Source organism: Phaeoacremonium minimum (assembly GCF_000392275.1).
Source record: "Phaeoacremonium minimum UCRPA7 unplaced genomic scaffold PA7_03_scaffold_324, whole genome shotgun sequence".
Lineage (NCBI taxonomy): Eukaryota > Fungi > Ascomycota > Sordariomycetes > Togniniales > Togniniaceae > Phaeoacremonium > Phaeoacremonium minimum.
In genome coordinates, this window is record NW_006921228.1 from 150,449 (window position 1) to 164,422 (window position 13,974).

The window sequence follows — 13,974 nt, forward strand, 5'->3', positions numbered from 1 at the left end:
ACTGCTTCTCCAGGGGGTAGCGTCTGGGCAGGAGCGTAGCTAGGGCCCGTGGCGCCACGAATAGCCCCAGCTCCTTCCTCCTGCTGGCGTTCTCGATCAGGACGCTCCACCCACACATGAAGCATCCTGACCCGACGCAGACGCCGGCATCAATATGCTGCCTTGCGGTGGCGTCGCGACCAATGAGGCGCGGACCGAGTCGACTGCGGGCAAGACAGACACCGTAGTAGAAGAATGTGATGAAGGCGCCGAGAAATGCTGAGGACCGACATGCGGAGAGCATTGCCCGCACCACGCCCTTCAAATTGGGCCGCCTGGCCACAAGGAGAAGATTCAGGGGTAGGTACGTAGTCATAGCCCATGCGAATGAACGCCCGAAACGGCTGAGTGCATGGTACTCACAAGACGGACCGCACCCCATGTGCACCATCTCGCAGGGGAAAGGTATGGACTGGGCCGGGTCGCCCCATTTCAGGGGCCACTTGTAGTCGGCACACATGGCTTGCAGTAGAGGAGCCTGGCCTGTTTCGACCCCATACCGCAGCTCGCCTTTCCTGCAGCGTCGAAGTGCCTCGAGCAGTCTATCATCAACTGCTGCTGCAGAACTAATCCACTTGTTGTAAGCCCGGGGTAATTTGGATGGATGGTATATCCATGTCCACATGATGAAAGCACATGAAGTCGCAAAGACTGCGGGGTCTGTGAGTTTTGATATTATCGTCTCAGCCTGGAGCATGTCAGCTGGGAGGACAATAATGTCGAGCAATGGGAGCCTACTTGAGTCCAGGAATTCGTTGCCTGCCGCCGGCTCCGTCTCCGGGACCATAGTTCACCTACGACAACGTCCAGTGCACGTGTGGCGGCAAAGAGAGTCAAGTCCAGCGTACGGCCAGCATAGATGACGGTCTCGGCCTTTACCCCTGGCGGTGTCTCTGTCTTGACGACAGTGGTTTCTGTGTAGCTTGGGCTCTGCTTGGATTGAAGCAGCCGCAGACTGAACCACGCCGCGATGAATGAAGCAGCCCATCTCGAGAGTCTAGTGGGCGAGTGTGAGCAGCATTACCCCTCAAGTGACTGCGCACACTTACCTCTTTCGAGATGCTGCAGAAAGGCTTTTGAGTAAGTTCTGGAACACCCTGTTCAACGGAACCTACCAAAGGGGGTGTAAGTCAGCGAAGGGTTGTGTTTGTAAGTGAACAGTCGAGTGTGACGAAATACCTCTAATAGAGTGCTACCGCCAATAAGGGCAGCACAGAATGTTGGGAAGCGCTGCCATTCAAGTCCGGAGCGCAGGATGTGCTGCAAGGATTTGTGAAAGCTGGGTTGCGATTTCTGATGTGCTACTTTACCCCTGTAAGAGCTCTTGGTGAGGTGCTGCACGAGCAAGGTCACAAGTCTCGGCGCGACAACCGATGCGTAACCCAAGAGGTAGGCGCGTACCAGAGGCCGTAATAGAGGAGGCACGGTGTGATCTAATCTCTGAAGCTGGCTGCTTCTCGTCGTGGTCATTTTCGAAGTCGACATGTCCGGCATTCTTACATCCCTTGACGTGGATGTGGTACAGTTGCTGACAGCTTAAGCGACGATAGTCAGCATCACTGACTGTCTGGCGCGTTAGTCCACATTAACCAGAATATGCCTGATGAGCGACGCGAGAATGCGAACGGGAAAAATGATTCCAAGTCCCGTCAGCATAGGCAATTGAGTGATGGTCAATCGAAAAGTGATACAAAGACTCGTCGGTCGCGATGAAGAGAACGATGATGATGACGATGCGAACAATGCCAAAAAGGAGTGGTGGTCGCTGACATGTGATGATGTGAGAACGGCGCGATCCGCCCAAGCCTCGATGCTAGCCGCTTCGTATGGCTGCCGCTAATTGGGCGTGGGTAACGCAATGTACTGCATAGTAAGGCGTGTGTAGGTGCGTGCTGCGACAGTGCGAAGATGTAGGCACAATGGACAAGAAGAAAAAGAGTGAAGGCAAGAGAGAAGAAGAATAGAAGAAAATATGGCGGTCCTCAGACAGCACCGCGGTAGTTCAAGATTAAAGTAAAGTGCTTGCTTCAACGGGCAGCACAAATTGTCTCCGACGACTGTATCTTGGATTGCAATTCAAGAGCGGGCGCGAACTCTCGACTTTTCTGACACTGGACTAGGTACCGTACAGCAACGAGCAAAAGTAACACTGTCAACGACAACTTGAGCATTTCCCACATATGTGGTTGATAGATATCCCAGCAAGAATAGTCTCCTCGGCTGTACCTATAAGCCCAAGGGATGGATAGGCAGGCACAAGTGTAATGCTGGTTCAACTAGGGCACTTTTAGACGCGTCCAACAGGGATTACTGGAGTAAGGGACACAAGGTAAAACCTAGGCACTGTACTGGAAAGACAAAAACGGAACTGAAGTCAGGCAGCCTTTATCGTAATGTCCCTTTGGCTCGAGCATGGGAAGAGTTTAACAAGCAACAGCGTGATTACTTAAGAAAGGAGCATCTCGACAGCTTTGGCATGTATTGAACCCATCACGGTCGCGTCTCGAGACACGCGATCAAGAAGGTGATATTAGCAAGCGATTAAGCGGACATGGGTCTTCCGGCTCTCTTCCCAGGCATGAGAAAATATTCCTAAGAGTCTAAATGGCTCCAATCAACTGGACTCAATTACCTGGGATACCTAGAATTTAGTCAGAGGCCGCAATAATAGCTCGGTCATACTTGGAGATTCCTATTGCCGAACCCAACTCTCTGGACTACTTGCCAGATCGACCCTTTTACGATGCGCTTACACGGTAAGCTCCTCCATTTCAGCCGCTAAGATCGACTGATTCGGAGTGTGGAGTTTGTTGATGCGGAGCAAATGAGCGAGTTCTTGGCAGCAAGCGGCAGGTCAGGCACAGATCGCTGGGCCCCGGTCTCTCTCGATGGCGGGCGACTGACCATCTCGGCGGGATGCGCGGTGGGCTGGCTGAGTACAGCGGAGATACTCCGAGGTGCCCTCGAGGTGCCCTAGATGGGTGCAACACTGAATCTACACACAATTGTATAATCTACAGTGATTACGCACAAAGTTTCGCCGGTAGGCCGAGATATCCCGAGGCGGGAGAGGTTAGAGGAGCTGGAGACTGGCAACAGTATGCAGGCTGTGACCCTACCTCACGGTATTACTGCCGGCACAAAATGCAATGCAAGTTCCTTGTGGCCCTTGTCGGATGCAAGAGCAAAAAAAGGTACCACAAGTCCTGATGGTAGCTCTGTACCGAACTGAGCGAGTTGAAGAGACACAGTCGAAACTTACGCCGACCAGCAGCGTCCATCCATCGGATGTATCCTCGTCTGACATGATAACGCAGTTGCTGACCGCTCGCGACTTCGAGAGCGTTCAAGAAGGTCGTCGTGATACCATCAGCATGCCTCAATGCGGTAGGTTACTCATACTCTACCGTCCCTAACCTGACCTACGAGTATGTTTCACCGGGACTTTACGAGGCCACCTCTTTGGCAACGGTGAGCCGGTAATTGGCGGGACAGAGCACGAGGGGTTTGCTTAAGGTTGTTGGGACCAGAGCTCGGTGATGATGGCATGGCCTGGCATGGCATTGCATGGCATTGGTGTGGATGGTGTGTGTCTGTGAGTGTGTGTGTCCTGGGCTCGGCGACGTCTCTGGCATGTGATGATGCCTTAACGGAATACTCGCGAGAACTGCATGGGCTAGGAAGCTATCCAGCCACACCTCCTTGTCGATGGCGTTCTGCGTTGTACTTTCGGCACCCGCGGGGCCATGTGCACCTTGTCAAAATCCTGGCGGGCACATGATGCGCGCACGAGAGAGTCTTGCGATGTGCAAAGCCTCGATCTATGCACGTTTCTGCTTTATGCAGCCTCCTCGGTCGGCACTGCCTGGAAGTGAACGGTGAGAGGAGATCCCCTACTAGCTAACGTTGAGTTTCGACTCTCGAGGCCAGTATTGAGGCAGATTGCGATGCAGGTGCAGGGGACATGGATCTTTCTTGCACGGCGTCTTTTCCACTTTCAGGGTGCGTCCCGCCGCGGACGCACTCTCTCTTTTGTGGCTCTTGGGGCATCGTCGTCATTTCCTCGTCGACTTCCAAGTCAGTCCCTCAGTCTCTCACTCACTCAGTCAGGCACTTCTTGCCTTGTCCCGTTGTCTGGCCGGGTTTCCCCATATTCCACTCTCTTGCCTTTTTCTCTCCTCTTCTGGAGTGAGTGAGTGAAGTAGTCGCCCAGTCAGTCTAGTTAATAAGTTGATCTTGGAAGTTCTCGGGGAAAAGGCGCCACCTGTGTCCAAGCCCTCCACTTCCATATAGACCTAGGTACATTGCTTGTTACATTATATAGATACCTGAGCAGTCGCCCCCTTCGTACATACACCAGTCACCCGACAGAGATCCCCAAAGGTACCTACATTTCAAAGGGGAGTTGTATGTTCTCAAGAGACGAGATCCGCTTGTGCAGGCCGATGTTGACCCGTCTCTCATCCTTCAAACGTTCTGTGCCCATTGAGCAGTCAGTAATTCACTCACTCATTCCCCAGGCGGTTAGTTTAATGTCTTGTAGGTACCTACTCTGGCTGCTGGGGGCGACTTGACTTGAGCCTTGGACTGTCAATTGCCCGTCGTCTTGTTCCACACCCGGCGACGGGGCCTGCAATAAGCTAAAGTTGCTAGCGACTGCTGCCACCGTTCTCCCCGCCTTTTCACGAGCTTTTTTCCTGCCTTCCGTCCTGGATTTGTATGGGGTCACCAACTCTACACTAACTTACACCTCACACTCCTCTACCTCCTCTACTCTGTCTCTGGCTCAGTACATACATCACACCCCACCGACTTGCACCTCCACCGTCCACTTCCACAGTCCACATTACCAACCCAACTCCCACTTCCCCAGCGGCTCATCCAACCTGCCAACCGTCTCCAGCACACGATCACTCTGTCGTCGTGTCCCCTACAAACTTCAGCGCATGAACAACAAGGCCGCCTCGTCGCTTGTGATGCGCTAGGTTTAGCCAGGTCGGTTCTGAAGAGACATGACACTGTCGCTGTCAACGTCTCGTCTTGAAAGCACACAACTCACACCAAACACCGCGATCTCGAAGCGCATCGCCTGCATTCCGCTTCTATAACCCCTTTCCCACAACAAAATACGCACCCATGCTGGCCATACAGCGTCCCAGAATGGGTTCGACGCAACCGTCAGACCCCAACCTGCCTTTTGGCTGTTCGTAACCCCCAGTCCTCGCCCGGATGTGCTGCTTGCTTCTCGTACTGATGTTCCACCCCAGATGCGGTAGACCCGACTCAAGAGCTCATGTTCTTCGACCCTCCAGAGCCCGCACCGGGCGCTCCGTTGCTCTCCGATACCGACAACAAGCTGCTCAACAGCTTCTTTGAGAATATGAGTTCTGACCACTTCGCCACGACCTCGTTCGGCGAGGGGCTCAACTTCAGCGAGGACTGGCTGAACTTGCCGCCGCAGTTCATGGGCACGGCTACTTCGTTCGGGCAGCAGCCGGCGGTCCCGATGGAGTCACCACCACACCCCGTCCAGAACACAAACTTCCACACCATCATGCATCCCCAGTCCAGCCTCATGCCACCCCCTCCACCGCCTCCGGCCGCCCACTTGCATCTGGAACAGCAGCAAGCTTCGGCGGATGTACTAGAGGCAGCGACTTTGCTGCAGAACGGCTCCCTCTCGAGGTCGAACGGCGCGGGTCATGATACTATCTTCCCTTCGAGGGATCTGTCCACTGTGCCTCCCTCAGTATCCTCCCATCTGAGGCATCAGTCTCTAGGAAGCATTAGACAGGATGAGCGACGTGTGTCGCACTCTAGCCATCCGAATGACCATGACCACACCTTTACGGAGATGATGTTCGGCTCTGGAGGGAGTCAAATCCAGACCAGAAGTATTCAGACACCCGTGGATGTGCGGTGGGGCTCAGACGTCAATTTCAGCAAGGCGCAAGGTTTCGTTCCGTCCTCCGAGAAGGAGACGAGAGAGGCCATGGAAGAGGAGCAGCTGCGGTACATGGACTGCTTAGAGGTCAGCAAGAGTGCGGCGAGCACGCGCCCCTCCAGCCCGTTACATCATCACGCAGACGCTCTGCCCCTGAACCTGAAGACGAGGGTCCCGATGAAGCCCATCAAGATGGAAGATGGACACGACATGCCGGCACGCAAACGGCGGAAGAGCAAGGCCAAGGAGGAGGTTGAGGACGAGGACGATGAGTCATCCTCCGCCACGATCAAGACTGCTGCCCGGAAGAGAAAATCAAAGGCTGAGATCCGTTCAGCCACCCCGCCGGCCGCGACCGAGGCTTCCGGCAAACGTCGGAAGTCGATGGCCAACGGAGCGGGGAAGCAGGCAAGGGAGAATCTGAGCGAGGAGCAGAAGCGAGAGAACCACATCAAGAGCGAGCAGAAACGACGAACTCTCATCAAGGAGGGCTTCGATGACCTATGTGACCTCGTCCCAGGCTTGAGGGGAGGCGGCTTCAGCAAGAGTACGATGCTTGCCATGGCCGCGGATTGGCTCGAGGAGATCATGAAGGGCAACGATCAGCTCAAAGCACAGCTTGCCCAGCTCGAGGGGAGGTGATGACGCCTCTGTGTATTTTTCTCCATTGTCGCATCATTTTGGTCACAACGGCGTGAGATACCTGGGCATGGGACTGCATGGTTGGGGTTTTCGGCAAGGCTTTGGCGTTTCCTGACAATTCTTGAATCCACAACGAGCCAAAAGGTCGACAGTGCCACGGCTTAAGGCATCCCTGGAACTGGATAGCCTGGGGAATCCTTTAGGAGGCTTCGATGCATTGTCTGGGTGGGTGTGTGCACATGTATGCTGCGATGAACCTTGAGGGTTGAGCCCAAAGCGAGGGTGAGAATGACCAATGAGATATCCAACCATAAGCTTAATATATGAAATCGATTCAAGAAAGCAAGGCTTTATTCTACTGGAGTCAGTTGCGATGCACTTCGAGTGGATGCGTGTCCAGTCACTATGCCTGTAACATTCAAACGAGGTTGTCTTATATACAACCTGCTCGCTGGCCAGTTGCAAGCATATATGATTAAGCTGAACAAGTATCACTGGGCTATCATCGAGTTGTGATGCTGGTCTCAAAAAATCAGATGCCTTCTCTTCTGCAGATAGTACTAAGTGAAGCAGCATGCATGGAGGCAGCAACCATGATGGTATCAATTCTCAAATTCATATTTATTTTTAACGACTACTTCTGCTCTTGGAGACCCTTTCACCTCTTACGTCGCTCTCAGCAGGTGACACACCCCCAGCACGAACACGCACACAAGCATGTCTGACCTCACCGTGCTGAAGATCTGGCTGTACCGCAGCCCGATGCCGAGATACCCCTTGAATGGCTCCGGCAGGAACCCCGCGATGGTCCACAGCATGCCCGAGGGCGGGGCGCGCCCGCGGTCCAGGAAGAAGCGGCTCGTCAGCAGCACCGTCTCGGCGGTGGCGAACGCCCAGAAGAAGTACCGCCGCACGCTGTCCTCGTCCTCGTGCCGGATGCCCGCGGTGGTCGACTCGAAGGCCGCCCGCTCCCGCTCGATCTTGGTGCCGGAGAAGGTCGTGAAGACGGCGATGTACAGGCCCAGGCCCAAGGCGATGACAAAGTGCACGAGGCGCCAGATGGAGGCGTACCGGTCTGGCGTGGCGGGCGCCGCTGGTTGGCCTGGTGCTGCGCCGAATGCTCCAGCCTGTGCGAAGGGGTTGCCTGCGCCGAAGGGCCCGCCTGCACCACCGGGTCCGCCTCCTGCGCCGGACATCATTTGGGATAGGAGCTTCATCATGGGATCCTCCTCGGCTCCGGCCCCGCCTGTAGCACCGCCCATTGCGGGATCGAAAAAGGGGTTTGCGCCCGGACGCTCGAAGCCCAGCATCATCTCTCGCATCTGGGCCTCCGTTATGTTGCTTTGGTCTAGAGGCGGCGTGGCAGCCGCTGGGGAGCGGCTGGTGGCTCGGGGTGTATAGTAGTGTTGCGAGATGTCGACCTCGTCCGGGTCTGCATGCTGTGGTGTGCCTGCTGCGGAGTCTCCTGCCGCCTCAGATGTCGGCTGTGGTTGTGAGGGTGGAGTGGACGGGGGATCTGATCAATCAGTCAGCTTGAGATGTTTAGAAAAGCAGCGTATGAGGGCCGGCGGTGAGTGTGCTGAGCACATCGTACCTCTCTGAATGCCTCCTCCCAATCCAGTGATCTTGTTCAGGCGAGCGCTGCCACCTGCTCTGATTTTGGCCTCGCGCCGCTCTTTGCGAATGCGGGCCTGCTCTGCTGCTCGTGCAGCCGCGGCGTCCTCAGGCGTGGTGGGATTGCTTTCCGTCATTGCGTCGGTAGCATGAGCGGCTGAACTCGCAGAATCCGTATCACACACAAAGACAGGAGAAATGAGAGTTTTACGGAATAAGGTCAGGAAAGGTATGACGATGTTAAGAAATTGGGGGTGCTAAGGATTGCCCTCTCTCAGCTTATCGGCAGCCACCCCCCACTAATCGGAGTCCACGTTGCAGCACGACCCCGTACCTACCTGTATCTGAAAGACCGTTGCCCATATTATTTGAGCCGCACTGAAGAATCAGGGCATGGATATATACTATAATTGCTCATTTGGATATTTTAATTTTGTACTCGTCTACTTAACGGTAATTGCTCATCATACTCTGGCCATATTCCTAGCCAGACTATGATTCTCCCCAATTTTAGCACAATTCCAACACGACTACAGGCTTGGACCCGGCACTACAGTATTTTCCACCTCTCTCTAACAATCGTACTGCATTGAGTTCTAGATTTAGGAAGTCTCCTAGAACATAGGAGACTGACATGTTATATATAGTCTCAAAGAGCCTCACGGCGTAGCCTTGCTCATACCAATCAGTCGCTTGACACCGACCTGTAACGATTTGTTAATTCATGAAGCATGATTGTCGCAAAAAAGCTTGTGATGTGTGATGCTTACCATCCAGTTGCCACATTCTTCAGTCTTCTCTTTCTGAATATCAACTTGCAGTCGGTGTGCAGCATCATAGTTTCTTGCCTGCAAAGCTTCCGCGAGCTCTGAAAGCTGGCCAATGGTGTCTGACTTGACCAAGTCTTCGTTGTTCAGATGGTCAAATAGTAGATTGAGACGCTTCTGCGTGTCCTTCACCTGGGGCGCGAAAGATGCCGGTGCTTTCGAGGCGACCCTCTGCATTTCTCGGTTGAGAATATCCACAAGCGGCTGTGCACTCGCTGGGATGTGAGAACGGTCACCAGCAGGATGCTTGGCCTTGGGAGGAGGAGCAGCCCGTGGGGGTGGAGGTGTCGGCTCTGCCCGAGCGGCTGGTGGTGGCCCTTGATGGCTTGATGGAGGTGGCGCAATTGGTGGCCGTCCAACTTGGCCAGGAGTAGACTCATAAGGGGATGGCGCATACTGGCTAGGGGGAGCTTGTTGCTGCGGCTGAGGCGCATATGGGTTGACTGGTGGCGGACGGTTTCCTCCTGGGGGAGGTCCAGTTGGTGGCTGCTGTTGAGCTTGATTGAACTGTTGCGGAGCCGGAGCCGGAGCATAACGGTTAGTAGGAGGCGGTCCTGCGGGTGGCGCATTGTAGGGTGATGCTGTTCGGGGAACGGTGTGCGACATCATTGGAGGCAGTGCCCCCTGAGGTGGAGGAGGAGGGGCATAGCTGTTGGCTGCCGCAGACGGCGGTCTCACCGGAAGCTGGGAAGATTGGGGAGGCCCTGCCAGAGGAGATGTCACACGAGGTGGTGCCGGCCCCTTGGGCGGAGGCGGGGGTGGTGTTGGGGCTCCATGCTGGGCTCCATAAGGACTCGGGGGTGGCGGCTGAGAGAGACCGCCTTGGTTGGGAAAGGGAGACGCGATCGGAGCTACCCGAGGTGTAGATCTCCGTGCTGGCGCCTTTGTGACCATTGGCACGTCATTCCAATCACCAACATCCTTGGCTCGCGGAGGAGGAGGAACGGCAGATGGAGTTGTGTTTCTTGGGGGTGCCCCAAACTGCGGCGGCGGTGGCTGACCATATCCATAACCTGACGATTGCGGAGGGGTGTAGCCTTGCGACGGCTGTCCATACTGTGGAGCAGGAGATGGTGCGAAGGAATTCACAGCAGGTGGAGCATACGGGTTTGACTGCTGTGGTTGAGCTGGCGCCGCATAGGGGTTTGGTTGCTGCGGTGGTGCTGGTGCTGCATACAGGTTGACTGGACTTGCCCCAAGAGCAGGCTGGGGTGGCTGAAACCCCAGATTAGGCTGAGGTCGCGCTGCTGATCTTGTTGTTGTAGCCTGTTGTCTTCCTGTAGCCTGGGGAGCTTTCTGTGTGGCTAGCTTGACGCGATTGCGAGCTACCTCTGCCGCAGGGTAATTCAGGGGGAGAAGGTCGAGATACTTCTGGGCCACGGCGAGGAGACCGTGAGCAGCCACAATATCGGCGTACTCAGTATACTTGTCATAAAGGGCGCCAAGCTTCCATCCTGAAGAGAGACCTTTCTCTGAGTCTTGGAACTTAGTGACCTGCCTGAAAACGGTGACCTTCTCAATGAAGTTTTGAAGGGATCTTGCGTGTACTGAAAATGTAGAGTCAGTCTCCGATTCCTTCATTCCAGCTTGCTCCGCCTCTTCTAATTCCGTTATCCAGATTGTGACAACCTTTTCGAGCTTGGAGCCCACAAGATAACAGAACGAAGCGTCCTTGCGGGACCCAGACTCGAGAATGCGGTCACCCAGCGCCTCGCAGAGGTCTGGAAACTCAGTTGGTTTTGCAAAGGTACAAAGTGTCGCCATGGTCTCCTTCCAGTCACTGAGATCTGCATTGTAAACAACGTCCCACAGGTTTTCGGCAATGACAGAGCTCAACAGCCGTAAATAGCTGGGGCTGCCCTTCTTTTGAGAGAGATAAGTAGCCTGAACCTTGTCAACAAGCTCCTTGCCACCGCAATTAGCGATAATGAAAGCATCGGCAATACGATCTTGCTTTAGACAAATCTCAGCAGCCTTATGGAAGTTGCCAAGCATGAGAGCTTTGGTGACCGAATTTTCTAGAGAGGTGTTGCCATCTCCGAAGAGACTGAACGGGCTATCTGTTTTGGCTCCCTTATTCGCGGCCAGGTCAGAGAGGAAGTCGTCCCCATCAGCACCATCTGCAAAGAAGCTGGAAAGACGATTCTGTTTCTTCAGATCGCCATTTTCTTTTGCGATCTCTGAACCAGCTGGGCTGGTGTCCAGCGCTGCATCATCAGTATCAGCAGCGTCGGCATCTTCGTCTTTAGAAAAGCCCATGTACTGGATAACCTGCTGTCTCGGGTTTTCAGAGACTAGCGTTTCCATGACTAGCCAGTCTCCTTTCTCTTCCTCCGTCTTTGCATGTTCTAAATGCGTCGCGCATATCTGCTTGATATCACCAGTTTTCAATGATTCCTCAAATTTCTCAGTTGCGGAACCAATATCAGAATCCACAGAGAAGTGAGACAGCTGTACTTTCGAGGATCTGGGTTGGCCAGGGGCAGTCGCGTTCTTCTTGAAAATGACGACCTTGCCTCCAAAGCCAAACGAAGCACCAATCGGCCGCTCGAGCCACGTTGGCGCCTTGGGCAGCGAGAAGGAGGCTCCTTGAGGCTGCGTCTGAGCCTTGGTGAAGAAATCCTCACCATCCAGGTTGCTCTGGGCTGCGCTCTGGGCCGTGGACGGGTTTGTATTCTGAAGAGTCTGGATAGTGATCTTGCCGTCAAAGGATGCAGTAGCGGAAAGGGTTGGATTATGGGGATTGAAGCGAGTCAAGAAGGTCCAGTTCGTAACTTCGGGAAACTCTCCATATCTCGTGCCAGTCTGGGGGTTCCAGACTAGTGTTCGGTTGTCTTTGCCACAAGATATCAGCAGATCGCTATCCTGCTGGCACCATGAGAGAGACAGAACTCCCTGTTCATGCCCTTGCAAAGTCCTCTCCGGCGCATTCGAATTCCTCAGATCCCAAAGCAGGATGACGGGCGTCATATCGTCGGGCGTAGCTGTCAGTAGCTTTGTCGAGTTGTTTGGGTCCCACGCAATGGCGCTAACAGGCTTGCGGTTGTTGTTCAAGGTCAAGGACGCCTTCTTGGTCTTGAGATCCCATACAGTGACAAAGCCACCAGCACCACCTGTAGCCAGAATATGAGGCACTTTTCTGTTCCATGCAATGCATTCCAGGTCATGAGCCCCTTGGCTTCCTAGGCGGAAGGGATTGGCAATATCGTTGACATCGTAAATGAAAAGCTCCCCTTTTGCGCCGGCTGTCGCGAGGATCTGTGGTTTCAAGGGATTGAACTGGAGGGATTTGATGGGCCCTGTATGCTTTTGCGTGCGGGACATGAAGGCACCCTCTGCGTCACCAGATACAAGCTTCTCGGCATCCCAGAGGTCTAGAGCACCATTCTCAAGAGCGCCCGCAATAATTCCTCGAGGGTGGTCAGCATCAGGAGGGCCCCAGGCAATGTCGTAGAATCTGAAATCGCAAAGTCAGTATAGATGACAATATCCCGAATCGTAAGTAGCTGGCCGTACCTCGATTCGGTGCTGAGGGAGGCTATGGGCTGGAGTTCCAAACCCTGCTCCTGGTTGTCTAAGTCGAGGTCCCAAAGCTCCAGCTTGGTCTCATCGGAGAAGTCGACATCTACGGCTCCAGCTCTTGTTCCAGTGACGAGCAGGGGCTTGGAAGTCCCAGACGACCAGGCGAAAGCCGCAGTTCGCGGAATCTCCCTCAAGCGCACCATGTCGGTGAGAAGGGGTACTGCCCGCCCAGAAAGCTGCTAGGTCGATGCAATTATGGCCGAATCGACGGCGATTAATCGTCAAGGGTAATTGTGAACCTGCAGGAGAAGCACAATTCACTGTGAAAACATCGAGTCAGTTGCAGGGCGAGTTGATGTAAAGGAAAACACGTCGAAGGAGGCGAGATTATTGTGGACGGGATCGTTACGTTGTCAGGAGTTCCCAGAAGTTGGCTAGCTGCAAGTAATGGCACTCTACTAGCTATTCGGGTACACAGTTGCCAGATTGTTAACTTGACCTCACAAGCCCCACGAAACCCACCAAGCAACCAACGTATTGCGCCTCCTGCCGTCTAAGGTCCGGGCTTGGGCCTCCCTCTAGCGTCAAGCTTCACACGTGACGATGCCTACCGCTCATTGAAGCGTGCTGCCGTAGTTGAGGCAGTTGCCGCCACCTACCGCCCGCTTGGAAATCACTGGCACTGTAGCCTTACAGTGATTGCTTGCGCCAAAAACCCACCTGCTACAGCACCTACCTCCCCGCATTCATGCCCCTCAGCTGGCCCAACCCAAGAAAAATCAGCGCTTAAAGCTCACACCTATCGAGGCACCCAGCCAGTCTATCCACATCCCCAACTTATCTGCCAACAAGCTCACAGTCCACTGCGGCGCATCACAAGGACCGAACATGACCGACACGGCGAGGTGGAAGGCGACCGTCTACGTCGGCGGCCTTGCCCCGGTCGTCACCACCGGCACCCTACACGACGCCTTCATCCCGTTTGGTGAGATCGCCGACGTGTCCCTACCGAAGAATGAGAACCCAAATTCCACCGATCCGCACCGTGGCTTCGCCTATGTGGAGTTTGAGGATGCGGAAGACGCAAAAGAAGCAATAGACAACATGGATCAGGCAGAGTTCTTCGGCAGGGTTATAAAAGTATCGGCAGCAAAGGCGCCGAAGAGCGCAGACGAGGGTCTCGGCAGCAAGCGGGCTGTTTGGGAGCAGGTACGTCACATTGCTTCAGGACCTCCTGCTTTTTTCCACCTCCAAACAGAGAAGACTAACCAAAATTTTTCAATTAGGAGTCATGGCTTGCCGAACATGCTGTGAGCGAGGAAGACAGGCTTGCGGCAGATCAAGCAGCTGCCGTGCAAGTGAGGCCTGAAGATCCAATGCAGGGGC

The 13,974-nt window shown here is 54.4% G+C and overlaps 5 protein-coding genes across 5 annotated transcripts; 2 read left to right on the forward strand and 3 right to left on the reverse strand.

Moving 5' to 3' along the window:
* Window positions 1-5,332: 5,332 nt before the first annotated feature.
* UCRPA7_4111 (putative bhlh family transcription factor protein) lies at window positions 5,333-6,625 on the forward strand (the record flags this gene model as incomplete). Its single annotated transcript, XM_007916668.1, has 1 exon — window positions 5,333-6,625. The coding sequence occupies one exon, from the start codon at window positions 5,333-5,335 to the stop codon at window positions 6,623-6,625; it is 1,293 nt and encodes a 430-aa protein (XP_007914859.1).
* Window positions 6,626-7,290: 665 nt separating this feature from the next.
* UCRPA7_4112 (putative sad1 interacting factor 1 protein) lies at window positions 7,291-8,376 on the reverse strand (the record flags this gene model as incomplete). Its single annotated transcript, XM_007916629.1, has 2 exons — window positions 7,291-8,141; window positions 8,220-8,376. The coding sequence occupies 2 exons, from the start codon at window positions 8,374-8,376 to the stop codon at window positions 7,291-7,293; spliced, it is 1,008 nt and encodes a 335-aa protein (XP_007914820.1).
* Window positions 8,377-8,898: 522 nt separating this feature from the next.
* UCRPA7_4113 (putative transport protein sec31 protein) lies at window positions 8,899-9,243 on the reverse strand (the record flags this gene model as incomplete). The annotated part of the gene is made up of 2 exons (XM_007916644.1): window positions 8,899-8,943; window positions 9,010-9,243. 2 exons carry the CDS (start codon window positions 9,241-9,243, stop codon window positions 8,899-8,901), a joined length of 279 nt encoding a protein of 92 aa, XP_007914835.1.
* Window positions 9,244-10,151: 908 nt separating this feature from the next.
* UCRPA7_4114 (putative transport protein sec31 protein) lies at window positions 10,152-12,791 on the reverse strand (the record flags this gene model as incomplete). Its single annotated transcript, XM_007916662.1, has 3 exons — window positions 10,152-10,313; window positions 10,396-12,523; window positions 12,583-12,791. The coding sequence occupies 3 exons, from the start codon at window positions 12,789-12,791 to the stop codon at window positions 10,152-10,154; spliced, it is 2,499 nt and encodes an 832-aa protein (XP_007914853.1).
* Window positions 12,792-13,476: 685 nt separating this feature from the next.
* On the forward strand, window positions 13,477-13,902 carry UCRPA7_4115 (putative nuclear cap-binding protein; the record flags this gene model as incomplete). Its single annotated transcript, XM_007916659.1, has 1 exon — window positions 13,477-13,902. One exon carries the CDS (start codon window positions 13,477-13,479, stop codon window positions 13,900-13,902), a length of 426 nt encoding a protein of 141 aa, XP_007914850.1.
* Window positions 13,903-13,974: the final 72 nt, after the last annotated feature.